Source organism: Meriones unguiculatus, chromosome 19, assembly GCF_030254825.1.
Source record: "Meriones unguiculatus strain TT.TT164.6M chromosome 19, Bangor_MerUng_6.1, whole genome shotgun sequence".
NCBI lineage: Eukaryota > Metazoa > Chordata > Mammalia > Rodentia > Muridae > Meriones > Meriones unguiculatus.
In genome coordinates this window covers 10961865-10975740 of record NC_083366.1, presented here as the reverse complement: position 1 = coordinate 10975740, position 13876 = coordinate 10961865, and the positions used below count along the sequence as shown (strand labels likewise).

The 13876-nt window shown below is 42.0% G+C and overlaps 2 protein-coding genes and 1 pseudogene across 15 annotated transcripts in view; 2 read left to right on the top strand and 1 right to left on the bottom strand.

Moving 5' to 3' along the window:
- Positions 1–4433, top strand: part of Cacnb2 (calcium voltage-gated channel auxiliary subunit beta 2) — a 391015-nt gene extending 386582 nt beyond the window's left edge. For 7 of the 12 annotated variants that reach the window (XM_060372288.1, XM_060372284.1, XM_060372292.1 and 4 more), the window contains 2 exons: positions 240–425; positions 1270–4433. In XM_060372288.1, the coding sequence (XP_060228271.1) occupies positions 240–425; positions 1270–1758 (675 nt within the window). In that variant the 3' untranslated portion in view covers positions 1759–4433. Of the gene's footprint in view, positions 1–236; positions 426–1269 lie in introns of all 12 variants that reach the window. The other 5 variants (XM_060372287.1, XM_060372283.1, XM_060372285.1 and 2 more) reach the window with 1 other exon arrangement.
- A 1737-nt stretch (positions 4434–6170) lies between these two features.
- Positions 6171–10473, top strand: LOC110541718 (heat shock protein HSP 90-alpha-like; annotated as a pseudogene).
- A 15-nt stretch (positions 10474–10488) lies between these two features.
- Positions 10489–13876, bottom strand: part of Nsun6 (NOP2/Sun RNA methyltransferase 6) — a 45019-nt gene continuing 41631 nt past the window's right edge. For all 3 annotated transcript variants that reach the window (XM_060372297.1, XM_060372295.1, XM_060372296.1), the window contains exons 11-12: positions 12620–12745; positions 10489–10742 (exon numbers count right to left, since the gene is read on the bottom strand). In XM_060372297.1, coding sequence (XP_060228280.1) covers positions 10509–10742; positions 12620–12745 — 360 coding nt within the window. In that variant the 3' untranslated portion in view covers positions 10489–10508. The remainder of the gene's footprint in view (positions 10743–12619; positions 12746–13876) is intronic.

Sequence of the window (13876 nt, the reverse complement as noted above, 5' to 3'; positions counted from 1 at the left end):
GCAGTTAGTTAACTGTTCAGTGTTTTAATTAAGGATTTGAGCACTCTCTCTGTCTCTCTGTTTCTGTCTTTGTCTCTCTCTGTCTCTGTCTCTGTCTCTCTCTCACAAACACATACAAGCTAAGAGTCAGGGTAAGAACACACAATGGGCAAGGCCTCTCCTCTACTTAAGGGTTTGGGGAGGCTGGAGCTTGGTCCTGCGTTGTATTGACTTTCTATCTGAAATGCTTGCTTTAGCAGGAGTCATTTGATGTGATCTTGGATGAGAACCAGCTTGAGGATGCTTGTGAGCATCTTGCTGATTATCTGGAGGCATACTGGAAGGCCACCCACCCTCCCAGCAGTAACCTCCCCAACCCTCTCCTCAGCCGGACTTTGGCCACCTCAACTTTACCTATGAGCCCCACCCTAGCCTCTAATTCACAGGTAAGAGCACTTGCTTTATGGCTGTCATAGAGTCTAGACTGCCCCCGCTGAGAGCCCTGGAATTTGATCCCTGAGAGGGAACATCAAGCTTGCTCTACTGTCCTTTGCTCACTAAACTAAGAACCACATGTGCCATTTAACCAAATCCATCAGTGCAGTATGAGTTGTGAACCTGTAAGCCAAGAGCTGTGAACTGAAACACTGCAAACACCTCAGCCTCTGGAGCCCACTAAGAGGGTAGACTGGCTGGAGTCAAACCCTTCTCACTCTGCTTCTTGCTGTGTTTTCTAACCCCAGCAAGTTCCTTGGGTGTTCCTGCCTCCAAAACCATGATGCTGAGCTAGCTCCAGGAGCTTAATAAGTAATTGGCTAAAAGGATTATTTAGCTACATGCCTCTAACCTTAGCTTTTGGGGGGGCTGAGGCAAGAGAATGAATGTTAGCAGCCAACCTAAGGACATTGTCTCCTCTATTAAGGTTCTAGGACATTTCCCACATAAATGCCCCATCTTCGTGAGTTTTCATTTACTCAAACAGATGAGTTAAGACTGTAGTATAAGACACCTGTACTGGTATTAGAATCACACACACAAAAATAACTATAAAATAACATTCTTGTCCCTTTGTTAAAATAAAAATGTTACTAGGAACACGAGTCCAATTTAAGCAGTGTCCCACCCCCAGGTGTTTCAAAGGAGTGACGTGCCTGAGCTTGGCCAGGCCTCATTGCAGCCGCTTGGGCACTGAGCAAAAGGATGTGCTTATACAGCGCTGCTCTCAAGACACTTTGGATCCTTCCCTAGGTGTTCTTCGTTGATACTCTTACAAGTGTTCCTTTGCTCCAGGGTTCTCAAGGCAACCAGAGGACTGATCGCCCTGCTCCCCGGTCCGCTTCCCAAGCTGAAGAAGAACCTTGTCTGGAACCAGTCAAGAAATCCCAGCACCGTTCCTCCTCAGCCACCCATCAAAACCACCGCAGTGGGACAGGTCGCGGCCTCTCTAGGCAGGAGACCTTTGACTCTGAGACCCAGGAGAGCCGAGACTCTGCCTACGTGGAGCCAAAGGAAGATTATTCACACGAACACATGGACCACTATGCCCCACACCGTGAACATAATCACAGAGATGAGAGCCACAGCAGCAACGGCCACAGACACAGGGAGGCTCGCCACCGCTCTCGGGACGTTGGTCGCGAGCAGGACCACAACGAGTGCAACAAACAACGAAGCCGGCACAAATCGAAGGATCGCTACTGTGGCAAGGAAGGGGAGGTCATACCCAAGAGGAGGGACGAGGCTGGGGAGTGGAGCAGGGAGGTCTACATCCGCCAGTGACCGTGTGCGCTCCCGCCCCATGTCTCGTGTAGCATCATCCTGAAGCAAAATCTTTGGGCGCTAAATTGCAACCATTTGTGATCTGTCTTGTATATTTTGTATTGCTGTTGCTTGAATAGCAATAGCATGCAAACAAGTATTCATATAAATTCTTTTGTGAGTACCACATAAATTGGCCTAGTACAGCTGCAATCCTCCATCTATATCCTGGACTCTTCAAATGCTGTTCGGGGTGGTTGCCACCCAACAGAGAGGCTTCAGAAATGTAGCTGCTGTATCGAGTGGGCCAGGTGCAGCACAGAGAAGCAGTGGAATCTCCATGTTTTTAATACCCAGACACCTGTCATTCTTTCATGGGCCACTGTTTCTTGCTTGTACCTCTGGCTGGCTAAATTTGGGGACAGATTCAGTCTTGCCTTACACAAAGGGGATTATAAAGTTAGAATCTATTTTCTATGTACTAGTACTGTGTACTGTATAGACAGTTTGTAAATGTTATTTCTGCAGACACCTTATTATAATTATATATAATATATATATATATCAGTTTGATCACACAATTTTAGGGTCTTAATGCCAAGTCAGCAGATTTGCTTTATGAATCACAGGGACTAGAAATGCCCACATTCAGGAAATTTCTAATAACATTGTCTAGATCCCTACCCCATTCTAAAAGAGAGGCTGTACATACTGTAAATACGTGTGATTGCTTGACCTGAGGTTTGATTTCTGAATGTAATCCCATTCTTGTAAGTTTTTAATTTTAACCATAAATTATGGTAAACGTAACCAAACTCCAGAGGTTTTTCTACTCCGTACAGTCCACACTGATTGTGACAAACACATTCTTAGCAGCTAGTGTCTGTTATAGTCACTGCACTGGAGTATGCAAGCCGAAGCCGCCATGTGCGCACGCGTGTGTGAGTGTGTGAATGAGTGAGCTGAAGTGGAATGCGAAAGACTAGTGCGGAAACTAGAGGCCTGTGGCTGAGAATTCTGCCCACCTGGCTTTGTTTTTCGTTGTGTTGTATGTCGCTTTAAAACCCACTGAGCAGCCAGGGAATGTGAGGAAGCTTGCTGCCAAAGGAAGCAGGGAAGCATTCATCTGCTGACTCCTTGCTTTTGCTCCCGGAGAGAGAAAACACGGGCATCTTGTACTGTGAGTGTTCCACTGGAAATGTACAATCTTTGTGTGTCAGAGTATTTTGTTTTAGTAAGAAATGTTTACACAGCTTGTGCAATTATTTCATAGGGAAATAAATTTTTATAACTTGTCCCATTTCACTTTCTAACCTTGCCTACTGCTCCTGTTGTTTATCTTCAGTTCCCTATTGTCACCCCCCCCCCCCCCCAGCAAGCTGAGCAATTTCACTGTCTGACAGAATCTACGAGTGCTTCTTATAACCAAAGTTTCTGCTAAGTCTTGACAAGTTATCAGGGCAAAATGCGATGACGTGAAGCAAAAAAAGTGATACGAATGTTTTCTTATATGACACATCTCCTGTGAAGGAGGACCCTGAAGACACTTTCTCCAAGCTTCCATTTGCCTGTGTTAAGCAGCCTACAATGCTCTTAGGTGAGGCTAGAAAATCTGTCTGTCAGGAGTTCAGTGCTGACTCATACATAAGACTGTTAACTAGCTTCACAGGCCCACAGATTTGAAGCTTTCCCAGGAAAATGCCTATCTGTGATTACCCAATCAGATCAGTGTGTTACTAAAACAAATAATGGTTATAATAAATGTATTTTTTTTGTTTTGTTTCCTGGATATTCCATGTTCTTCCCAAATATTGTTAGGCATTTATAAGTAAAGCAGTTTTGCATTTAAAGAGGCTTTACATTTAATACTTTTATCCTGTACTCAAGAAAAACACTTAAAAAATGAGTTGTATATGCTATTTTACCTGTTTAGAAAATTAAAAATTTCCTTTAGAATCAGCTCTATACGACTTATAGAACTGGTTCACTATACACAAATTTCTGACCTAAGTTTAGAAAGTATTTCTCACAGATAGATGTCCAGCTGTGATCACAGATAAACACACCTTGCTGTGTATCTATTTTATCCCAAGAATTGGCTCTGAGACACTCAGGCTCTAGGATGGACAGTGTTTCTCTTAACCTGCAATCACCACTCATTCCTTTCAAAGAATAGTTGCATTTGTTGAATTTGGTACCCAGTTGTTAGGTCCTCACTTCACTGTGAACATGTCTACGCACACCAGAGCTTTCCTCTGTTCTGCCGAAGGATCTGACCTGTGTGTGAAAGCTACGGCAGCAGTGTGTAGTTCATCTAGAAATATGGAAATAATCCCAAGGAAGATGGTTATTTGCTGACAGGTGGAGGGTAGTACCAGCCTTTTTACAAACAAAAGCTTGATCTTGACCTACTCAGTTGTAGAATCCTGATTATTTTATTCCAGGAAATGTAGTTAATAGTGCTATTCTTCTACGTCAGCCATTTCAGTTTTCCCCATACTTTCTCTACTGCTCCTTTACTGTTACAAAAAAAGGTGCTGCTAAACATAGGATGTCTTAGTCGTACTGTACTGCAGACAATGCCACATTTTAACATGGTCTGCTCCACATTCCTGTTAAACACTGTCATGACACTGAACTGTTTAACCAAACTGGTTTAAAGTCATTCATGGAAAAGAATAAAGAGCTGGCTTCTACACTGTTTACCAATGGTATTAATTGCACCTTAGGAACGAGGATGTTAGCTTCCACACTATTCCATGCTGAATATTTCCCTCCAACCAGTGACCTGGTGTTTGTTAGGTAATCCCCCTTCGATGTCTAATTTAAGTAAAAAACAAAACAAGGTAAGAGTTTTATAACAGTGTCTTCTTCCCACCCTAATTCAACCTGTAAAGTAATTCAGGTTCATATTTAGAAGCTTACTTCATTTTTAAGAGGACCCACAGCTTCCCTGTTTGCTTGAGACACCATTCTGCCGTGATGCTGGTTTATTCCAGCAAGTGCTGTACTGCTGGATCTGGGTCTTATTAACTGCTTTGCTTCACTTTGCTATATAAACTAAATCTAACATAGGGTCTTAATTAAAATGTATTTGCCATTGAGTAAATGCTTTTTTGTTTTCATAATCTATATTAAAACTAAGTATGTTAAAAGATAGAATATCCCTTCACATTTCCCTCATTTTTTTCAGTTTACCTTTTCCTAACAGTTTTGTGCCTTTAAAGGATATGTGGTTTGCTTTCAAGTTTGAAGGGAAGAAATCCACTGCAAATGGCTTGTGTTAACTCTGTTCTGTGTCCTTGCTGTTTTACACACATGCAGAGTTCGCTGCTAGGCTGTTTCTATCCTATTCTCTCCCTGGCTTAGCCCATAAAGATGTGCAGAGAGCAGGGAAGGGAAACAGTGATTACAGATTTGCTTAAAATGCATTTTAAGAATCCAAGGGGCTTTCTTGTTTATCTTCTTTAGGTGTATAGACTTCATTATGTTTATCATATCTTGTAGGTCTATATAAGTGAGTATATCCCATGTTTGTCTTTCTCCTTCTGGGATACTTCACTCAGAATGATCTTTTCTAGATCCCACCATTTGCCTACAAATTTCATGATTTCCTCCTTTTTGACTGCTGAGTAGTATTCCATTGTGTAAAAATACAATTTCTTTATCCATTCCTCTGTTGAACAAGAAAGCAGACATGGGGTAAGATGATCAATCCTCACTTAGAAAGACAAATGAGATGTGCATTGGATGTATGACAGGAGTCTACCGCAGAAGGCATCTGAAAGACTCTATCAAACAGTGTTTCAAAACAGATACTAAGACTCATAACCAAACCTTCGGCAGAAGGGGAGTTAGTTAGTATGACATGGAAAGGATAGGAGCCCCACAAGGACCAAATATATCTGGGCACAGGGTTTTTTTCTGAAACTTTCTCCACCAAGGACCATGTATGGATATAACCTAGAACCTCTGCTCGGATGAAGCCCGTGGTAGCTCAGTAACCAATTGGTTTCCCATAGTAAGGGGAACAGGGACTATCTCTGACAGGAACTCAATGGCAGGCTCTTTGACCTTCCCAACCCCCCAAGGGAGCAGTCCTGCTAGGCCACAGAGGAGGACTTTGCAGCCAGTCCTGAAGATACCTGATAAAACAGGGCTAGATGAAAGGGGAGGAGGTCCTCCCCAATCAGTGGACTTGGAAAGGGGCAGGGAGGAGATGAGGGAGGAAGGGAGTGTTTGGGAGGGAGTGAGGGAGCCAGATACAGGTGGGATACAGAGTTAATAAAATGTAACTAATAATAATAAACAATAATAAAAAAAAAGAAACCAAGGGGCTACACTGAGTCCCAGAAAGAGAAGTGCCACATGGAGATGGTATTGCTCTTAAGTCAAAACAGCATCTACTGGACACAGGCAGAATGAATGATGGAAGAAGCTTGCTTATATACTTGAAGTTCAAGATTATTTTTCATATTCCATAAACTCCTATTAACTATCTACTCTGAAGCAGTGATAGAAAAGAACTGGTTTATCTCTCCTGGTACATTTCCCAAGTGTAGGAGTGAGCTCAGGATAACAGTAAACTGGAGTCACAGTGTGCTGAGAGCTATGGATACAGGTACTCAGATGTACAGAGCTCACAGCTGTTCAAAAGCCAGAAGAAGCTACCCAAGAATATATCTGACCCAGGAGCTGCTGGTGTCATTGCAGATACTGTAAGTCATTTTGAGACCTTCTACAGCAAAAACAAAAAAACAAAACAAAAAATCCTGTAGCAAATTGGTTCCAGTTGTCTGCTTGACACCCAAAGCCCAGGAATTTGAAGGATGTAAATAAAAGATAACAATTTGGTCTGGTGTGTCCCACATATGAGGCCTTTCCAATGTTGCTGGATTTATCTACAAAGGTCGAATGAAGCCAGGGCAGAATGGCCACTGTGGAAGGATGCTTGGGCACTTCTGCTGGGTGGATGAAGTTCTTGTTTTGTCCAAGTTGAGTTCAGATTTGATTAAGAAGACCTCTGATTCTGTCTTGATCTATCAGAACACAGCTGCCTGGAGCTTCTGCTTTGTGATGATGCTTAAGTCCATCAAGGAAAGCCAAGGCCCAGTGGACAGTGTCAAGCCAGGCCTCAGATATCAGAACTTGTTTTTCTCCTTCTCACCAAGTACTTTTCTATTATTTTCCATGATTTCTGTTCCAGATAATAAAATGCAGCCCAAATGTAGACTACTCTCAATTGGCCTTTTTATCTGCCAATACTTCACCTTTTTGATTATTATTTAGCACAAGTCCAAGCTTTATTTAGAAGAGAGCTGAGGAGAAATGGCTCAGCAGGTGAAAGTACTCACTGCACAAGCTTGATGATGTGAGTTTGAGCCTCAGAACCCAAAGTGGAAGCAGGCAATTGACTCTTAAAGGAGTCAATTTCTACATGTGCCTTGGCCTGAGCAGTACTTCCACACATAAATCATATGCAGTAAATAAATTTTAAATTAAAAACCAGCTTTATAACTAGTAATAAGAGAGAAACAGAGGCAGAGACTCTGGTAACAAGCCTACTTATCTCAGTCATGATGCAGTCATTGTTACTGTGTGTGCTCTGAATGCATAATGAAGAAACTACCACTGTCTTAGGAGCAGAAAATAGCTTTTCATAAGCACTTGAAAGGTTTAGAGTTTTATTCTTGTTTTTAAGCTATTTCCTACATTAGAAAGACCAATATTTATCAATTAAAATTGAAATTATATTCCAGACACCCACAGACAACACCTCCTTTCCCTTCATATTGTACAAGGCCGATTATGCCCGTCTCCAGGTTCACACATACATACTGCTCCTTCTGAACCGAGAGAAACTCTTTCCTGCACAACCATGCCATCACTCTGTTCATCCAACAATGCTTTGTTGTAAGAAAAAGCAGCACAGAATTGCTTCAGTGTCGTGGTGAGGCTAGTCGCAGTTTGTGTGCAGTCATTCAGCAAAGATGCCTGAGGAAACCCAGACCCAAGACCAACCAATGGAGGAGGTCAAGACTTTTGCTTTTCAGGCAGAAATTGCCCAGTTAATGTCCTTGATCATCAATACTTTCTATTCGAACAGAGATCTTTCTGAGACAGCTCATCTCAAATTCATCAGATGCTCTGGATAAAATCAGATATGACAGCCTAACAGATCCTAGTAAACTAGACTCAGGGAAGGAGCTGCATACCAATCTCATTCCCAACAAGTAAGATCACACCCTCACTATTGTGGATACTGGGATTGGAATGGCCAAGGCCGATGTGATCAATAACCTTGGCACTATTGCCAATTCTGGCACCAAAGCCATCATGGAGGCTCTGCAGGCTGGTGCAGGTATCTCTATGATTGGCCATTTTGGTGTTGGTTTTTACTCTGCATATTTGGTTGCTGAGAAAGTGACTGCCATCACCAAGTATAACAATGATGAGCAATATGCCTGGGAATCCTCGGGGGGGGGGGGCAGAAATCATTCACAGTGAGGACTGACACAGGTGAACCGTGGGCCATGGAACAAAGGTTATCTTGCATCTGAAAGTAGACCAAACTGAGTATTTGGAGGAAAGAATAAAAGAGATTGTGAAAAAACACTTTGTTTATTGGCTATCCCATTACTCTCTTTGTGGAGAAGGAATATGGTAAGGAAGTCAGTGAGGATGAGGCTGAAGAAAAAAGATAAAGAGGAAGGGAGCGCAAAAGAAGAAAAGGAATCTGATGACAAGCTTGAAAAAAGGAGAAGTTGGTTCTGATGAAGAAGAACAGAAGGATGGAGACAAGAAGAAGATAAAGGAAATGCACATTGATCAAGAAGAACTCAACAAAACAAAGCCTATCTGGACCAGAAATCCTTATGACATTACTAATGAAGAATATGGAGAGTTCTAAAAGGGCTTAACCAACAACTGGGAAGAATATTTGGCAGTAAAATATTCTTCTGTTGAAGGACAACTGGAATTCCGGGCCCTTCTTGTTGTTCCAAGACATACTCCTTTTGCTCTTCTTGAAATCAGAAAGAAAAAGAACATCAAATTGACTGTACACAAGAGTTTTCATCATGGATAACTGTGAGGAGTTAATCCCCAAGTATCTTGAGTTTCATTAGAGTAGTGGATTCTGAGGATCTCCCTCTAAATGTTCCCTGTGAAATGTTGCAGCAAAGCAAAATTCTCAAAGTTATCAGAAAGAATTTGGTCAAGAAATGTTTAGAACTATTTGCTGAACTGGCAGAAGATAAAGAAAACTACAGAAAGTTTTATGAGCAGTTCTCAAAAAATATAGAGCTTAGAATTCATGAAGACTCTCAAAATTGGAAGAAGCTAGAAGCTTTCAGAGCTGTTGTGATGCTACTCATCCACTTCTGGGGATGAGATGGTGCATCTCAAGGACTACTGCGCCAGAATGAAGGAAAACCAGAAGCACATCTATTTATCACAGGTGAGACCAACGACCAGGTTGCCAACTTGGCCTCTGTGGACCGTCTCCAAAAGCATGGCTTATAAGTAATCTATATGATTGAGCCTATTGATGAGCTTTGTGTGCAACAGCTGAAGAAATTAGAGGGCAGGACCTTGGTGTCCATTACCAAAGAAGGACTGGAACTTCCAGAAGATGAAGAGGAGAAAAAGAAACAGGAAGAGAAAAAGACATAATTTGAAAACCTCTGTAAAATTAAAGATATTTTGGAGAAAAAGGCTGAAAAGGTGGTTGCGTCAAACTGACTGGTGGCATCCCCATGCTGTATTGTCACAAGCACATATGGGTGGACAGCAACCACGGAGAGAATCATGAACACTCAGAGGCACCTCAACAATGGGTTGCATGGCAGCAAAGAAACACTTGGAGATCAATCCTGATCACTCCATTATTGAAGCTTTATGGCAAAAGGCAGAGGCTGCCAAGAAGGACAAGTCTGTGAATGATCCGGCCATCTTGCTGTATGAAACTGCACTCCTGTCTTCTGGCTTCAGTCTGGAAGATCCCCAGACACATGCTAACAGAATCTACAGGATAATCCAGGTTGGTCTAGGCATTGATGAGGATGATCCTACTGTGGATGATAGCAGTGCTGCTGTAACTCAAGAAATGACACCCTGGAAGGAAATGGTGACACATCACACATGGAAGAAGTAGACTAAGCTTCACCAGAAAACTATGTGTTTTACACTTACCCTCATTCCTTCTGATAATATATTTTCCAGGATTTTTGTTGACATTTAAAACACCTATGGCATGAAATCTGAGGGAAGATAAAATTCCTCTCTACTTGTGATACTATGATTCTATAGGTTTGATCCCACAGGTTGGTAGAACGTTTGTTTTAAGACATAGTATAATCTACTGTCAAGTTTGTGGTCTGAAGTATTTAGCTGTTGAGATGGATTCCTCAGTAGACCAAATCATTTGTCAATTTAAGTGTTCTGAGATATACATGTTTAGAAAGGAAGAAAATTAAGACGGCTTAAGTTTTATCTTATAATTTTTTTCATTCCCTGTAGTTTTAATTCTACATGTACTAGTCTTAGATGAACACAAGTTAAGACAACTTGACAGAGGAATTCCCCTTGTGGATTGTTTTTCCAAGTACCAAGAACAAACCCTAAGCTTCTTCCCTAGGTCTCGTAACTCAGCGAGGCTTGTGAATGGAAATAGTGCCCAATCACATTCTGCTTTAAAAAGATAAATACATATGAGATTAAAAAAAAAAAGAAAAAGAGAAAGTGCCACACTTAGAAAATATTCAGAATTTTCATTTCTGGAAAACCCTCCCTTCTGTATTTTTACATTTTAGAAACTTTGCAATAAAGAAGCCTATACAATCTTTGTTGGCCAGCCAGATCATGTCTTCTCTTCCAGCATCTCCAAGAGAATCAGTGTCCATGTTCTGCAGTGGCACAACAGATGGATCAAATCGCTGCAACTGTTTCAACTGCTCCAGTGACAGGCCAGCTCCCATCATTCCTTCTCCTCCAATCTGTGGTTCCTGTCGTGAAGGGATAAACAAGTGTGGTTGAATATGCGACATTAGTAAGTTGCCTGTGTATAGCTTAAGTTAAAAAGACAGACTGGTTGTGCATGTGACCTCTTCCAGAAGCATAAATACAAATAAGTGCACTTGCTTCTGTGGGATGCACATGCCAATGTGAGAGGTATGGAGAAATGGTGCTATGTGGCCACCTGATACAGGAGTTCTCATGTATTTAGGATCCTCCATGCTTATCAAGTACTTTGATATTATGAAAGGCCTGAATATTGTGATGAGATGCTTGTAGACTTAAAATACAGCTTCAACATATTTCAGCTATGACCTAAGCAAGCAGCTTCACCCAACTCCATTTACTCATATAAAATATGTATAATACCCAGTTCTTAAGCTAAATAAAGACAACACTATTGGGCCTGGTGTAACATGGATAAATAAAGTCATTGTTCTCATTCTCTAATGGTAAAAGGAGGCAGCCCCTAAGACAGCTGAAATGCCTTTAACCTCACCAACTCTATAATGAAAGTTTTCTTATTTAGTATACAATAGAAGGATACACATTAGAAAATAATGTATAAATGATGGCTATATCAACTAGGTTTTAAGGAATCCGAAAGAATTCAGTGATTTTTGAAAATCATGTGCCAAATATCTAGTGCCAAAAATCCATAAATGCCAACAAGTCGCCATTCCACAGACAAGAGTTTGAACACTGGTGGAGAAGAAACTACTGTCAGATCAGAGACAGATGTATCTTCCATTACTTTTTCATACAGATTCCGTGTGAATTCTGAAAGTCTTGCTTTCATTTCATGTAATTATCTTAACCTCTCAGTGTAGGGATCATTTCTAGATTGTTTTTAACCTTTTATGTTTTGACTGCCTGTTAGGGAGAAACCACAAAGTCAGATGCTCAATGGCTCCAAATGATAGCACCCCTCTAGACATAAAAATCTCAAAATTGAATCCATTTCAATAAAAATCCTAACAAAAATTCAGGTTAATGCTCACTAAAACAAACTACAAAAGACTTTAAAAGTATCCTGTGTTAGCATAAAAGTATAAAGGGGACACTTGTGAGCTGCAGCTTATCCCCTGGTTTGTTTTCTGAGATCCTGAAGCCCATTGCTGCAGAAGTGTGTCTGATGTGGCAAGAGGCAAAAATGCTCAATCTTCTCCAAATCGGAAAAATGCAGGATGGGAAGGAAGTGAGAGTCCTACAGAGGACCCAATACAGAGGACCCAATACAGAGGACCCAATACAGAGGACCCAATACAGAGGACCCAATACAGAGGACCCAATACAGAGGACCCAATACAGAGGACCCAATACAGAGGACCCAATACAGAGGACCCAATACAGAGGACCCAATACAGAGGACCCAATACAGAGGACCCAATACAGAGGACCCAATACAGAGGACCCAATACAGAGGACCCAATACAGAGGACCCAATACAGAGGACCCAATACAGAGGACCCAATCTGGTTCTCAGCATTCACGCATGGTGCCCCACAACCATCTATAATCCACATTTAGGGGATATGATGCCCTGTCAGACCGACGTGGGCAACAGATGCACATGACACACATATACATATGTGAGCAAAATACCCATACACGTAAGTGTAACCAAAAAGAAAAAAAAAAAAAAAAAAAGCACTTTTTAGAAATGCAATGTTAATAAGAGGAAGTGGAATAAACAGTAGCAGAAAGATACGAAAGCCCTGCCCAGGTTTAGTACAATGGCAGAAGGCAGAGAGAACGGAAACGTTCTCATCCGGTCATATGAATCCCCATGGTCAGTGTGAACACACCAACACTCTAGCACCCTGTGTATGCAAGTGTACTTCACACTGGAAAACAGCATCCTCACCTGGGGTTGAAGCTGAAGGCAGGGGAATGTTCTGAGGGCCCAGGCAACTTGCTCCTCATTTTCTGCCAGAGTTATTGTGCATGTGCTGTAAACCAGCACTCCCCCTGGCTTCAGCAGCTGAACCGCCTGAAGAAAATGATGATGAGACTATGCATGCCATAAGACCCAATAAATACCCCAAAAGAAGTGACACAGTGGCACAGGTAGTTTGCAGGCACTTGGTGGAAATAAAATGCCGTTCTGTATGACATGGCTTCTTCCAGTAGTTACAGCACAATGTGTATACTGCAGGGGGCACGCAGCCTTACCAGGAGCTGACGATACACACAAACTCAGGCTCCCACATACAACCTTCAGTTATTTCCCTCTCCATGATATCTTTATGTTCAAACTTACATTTGTAGGAGACTTCCTTTCTGAATCCCATTTTCATGTACTCAGTTGTCCCTGTGATCTCAACTAATGTGTCCATAAATAAGTATTAATATGTCCCTAAGTAAAGAGACTTTGAAACCTAGCTGAAGGGCCTTTCTAGGCTTACCAAAGCTGCAGCCCTGAGCACCATTTCTGCCTATAGTTCTTTCATCTTCCCCATCCACTCATCAACCCTACTGGCCCTACTTTCAATGTATAGTGTAGAGATGGCTCAGTGGGTAACAGCACTTACTGCTCTTGCAGAAGACCTGGGTTCCATTCCCCACCATCCATATGATGGGTCATGACTGCCTATAACTCCAGCTCCAGGTGATCTGATACCCTCCTCTGACACCTCCTGGTGTCTGCATGCACATGGTACACATACACACACTCAGGCACATTGCAAAATAAATGTGTGTGAATACCGAGACAGGGGGAGGAATGTTTACAGGTTTTGGCTACTATGCTCAACATCCACTACCATCATTCCCATTCCAGCCTCCACCTTTCAGCTGCATTACACAACAGTTAAATCTGCCTATATGTTTCTCTGACCTCCTATAAGCCAGTCTCCACATACCAGTCTAAGCAATACTTTTCAACTTGTTCCTTCTCAGCTTCTCAAGCAAAGTTAGGTGTTCCTGCAATACTGACCTCCCTTCTGCCCTTCTGCAATAGCAACATGGGCCTGCTGTTCCTATAACACCCCAAGGCACTGTTCCTTGAGGGCACCAGATTAGAAACTCTACTTCTCTATACTGCTTGTTCCTTCACAATGTTCCACCCTTTGTTGCTTACAGGTCTTTTCCTAAAATGCTCTTCCTGGTCACAATGGAGGTC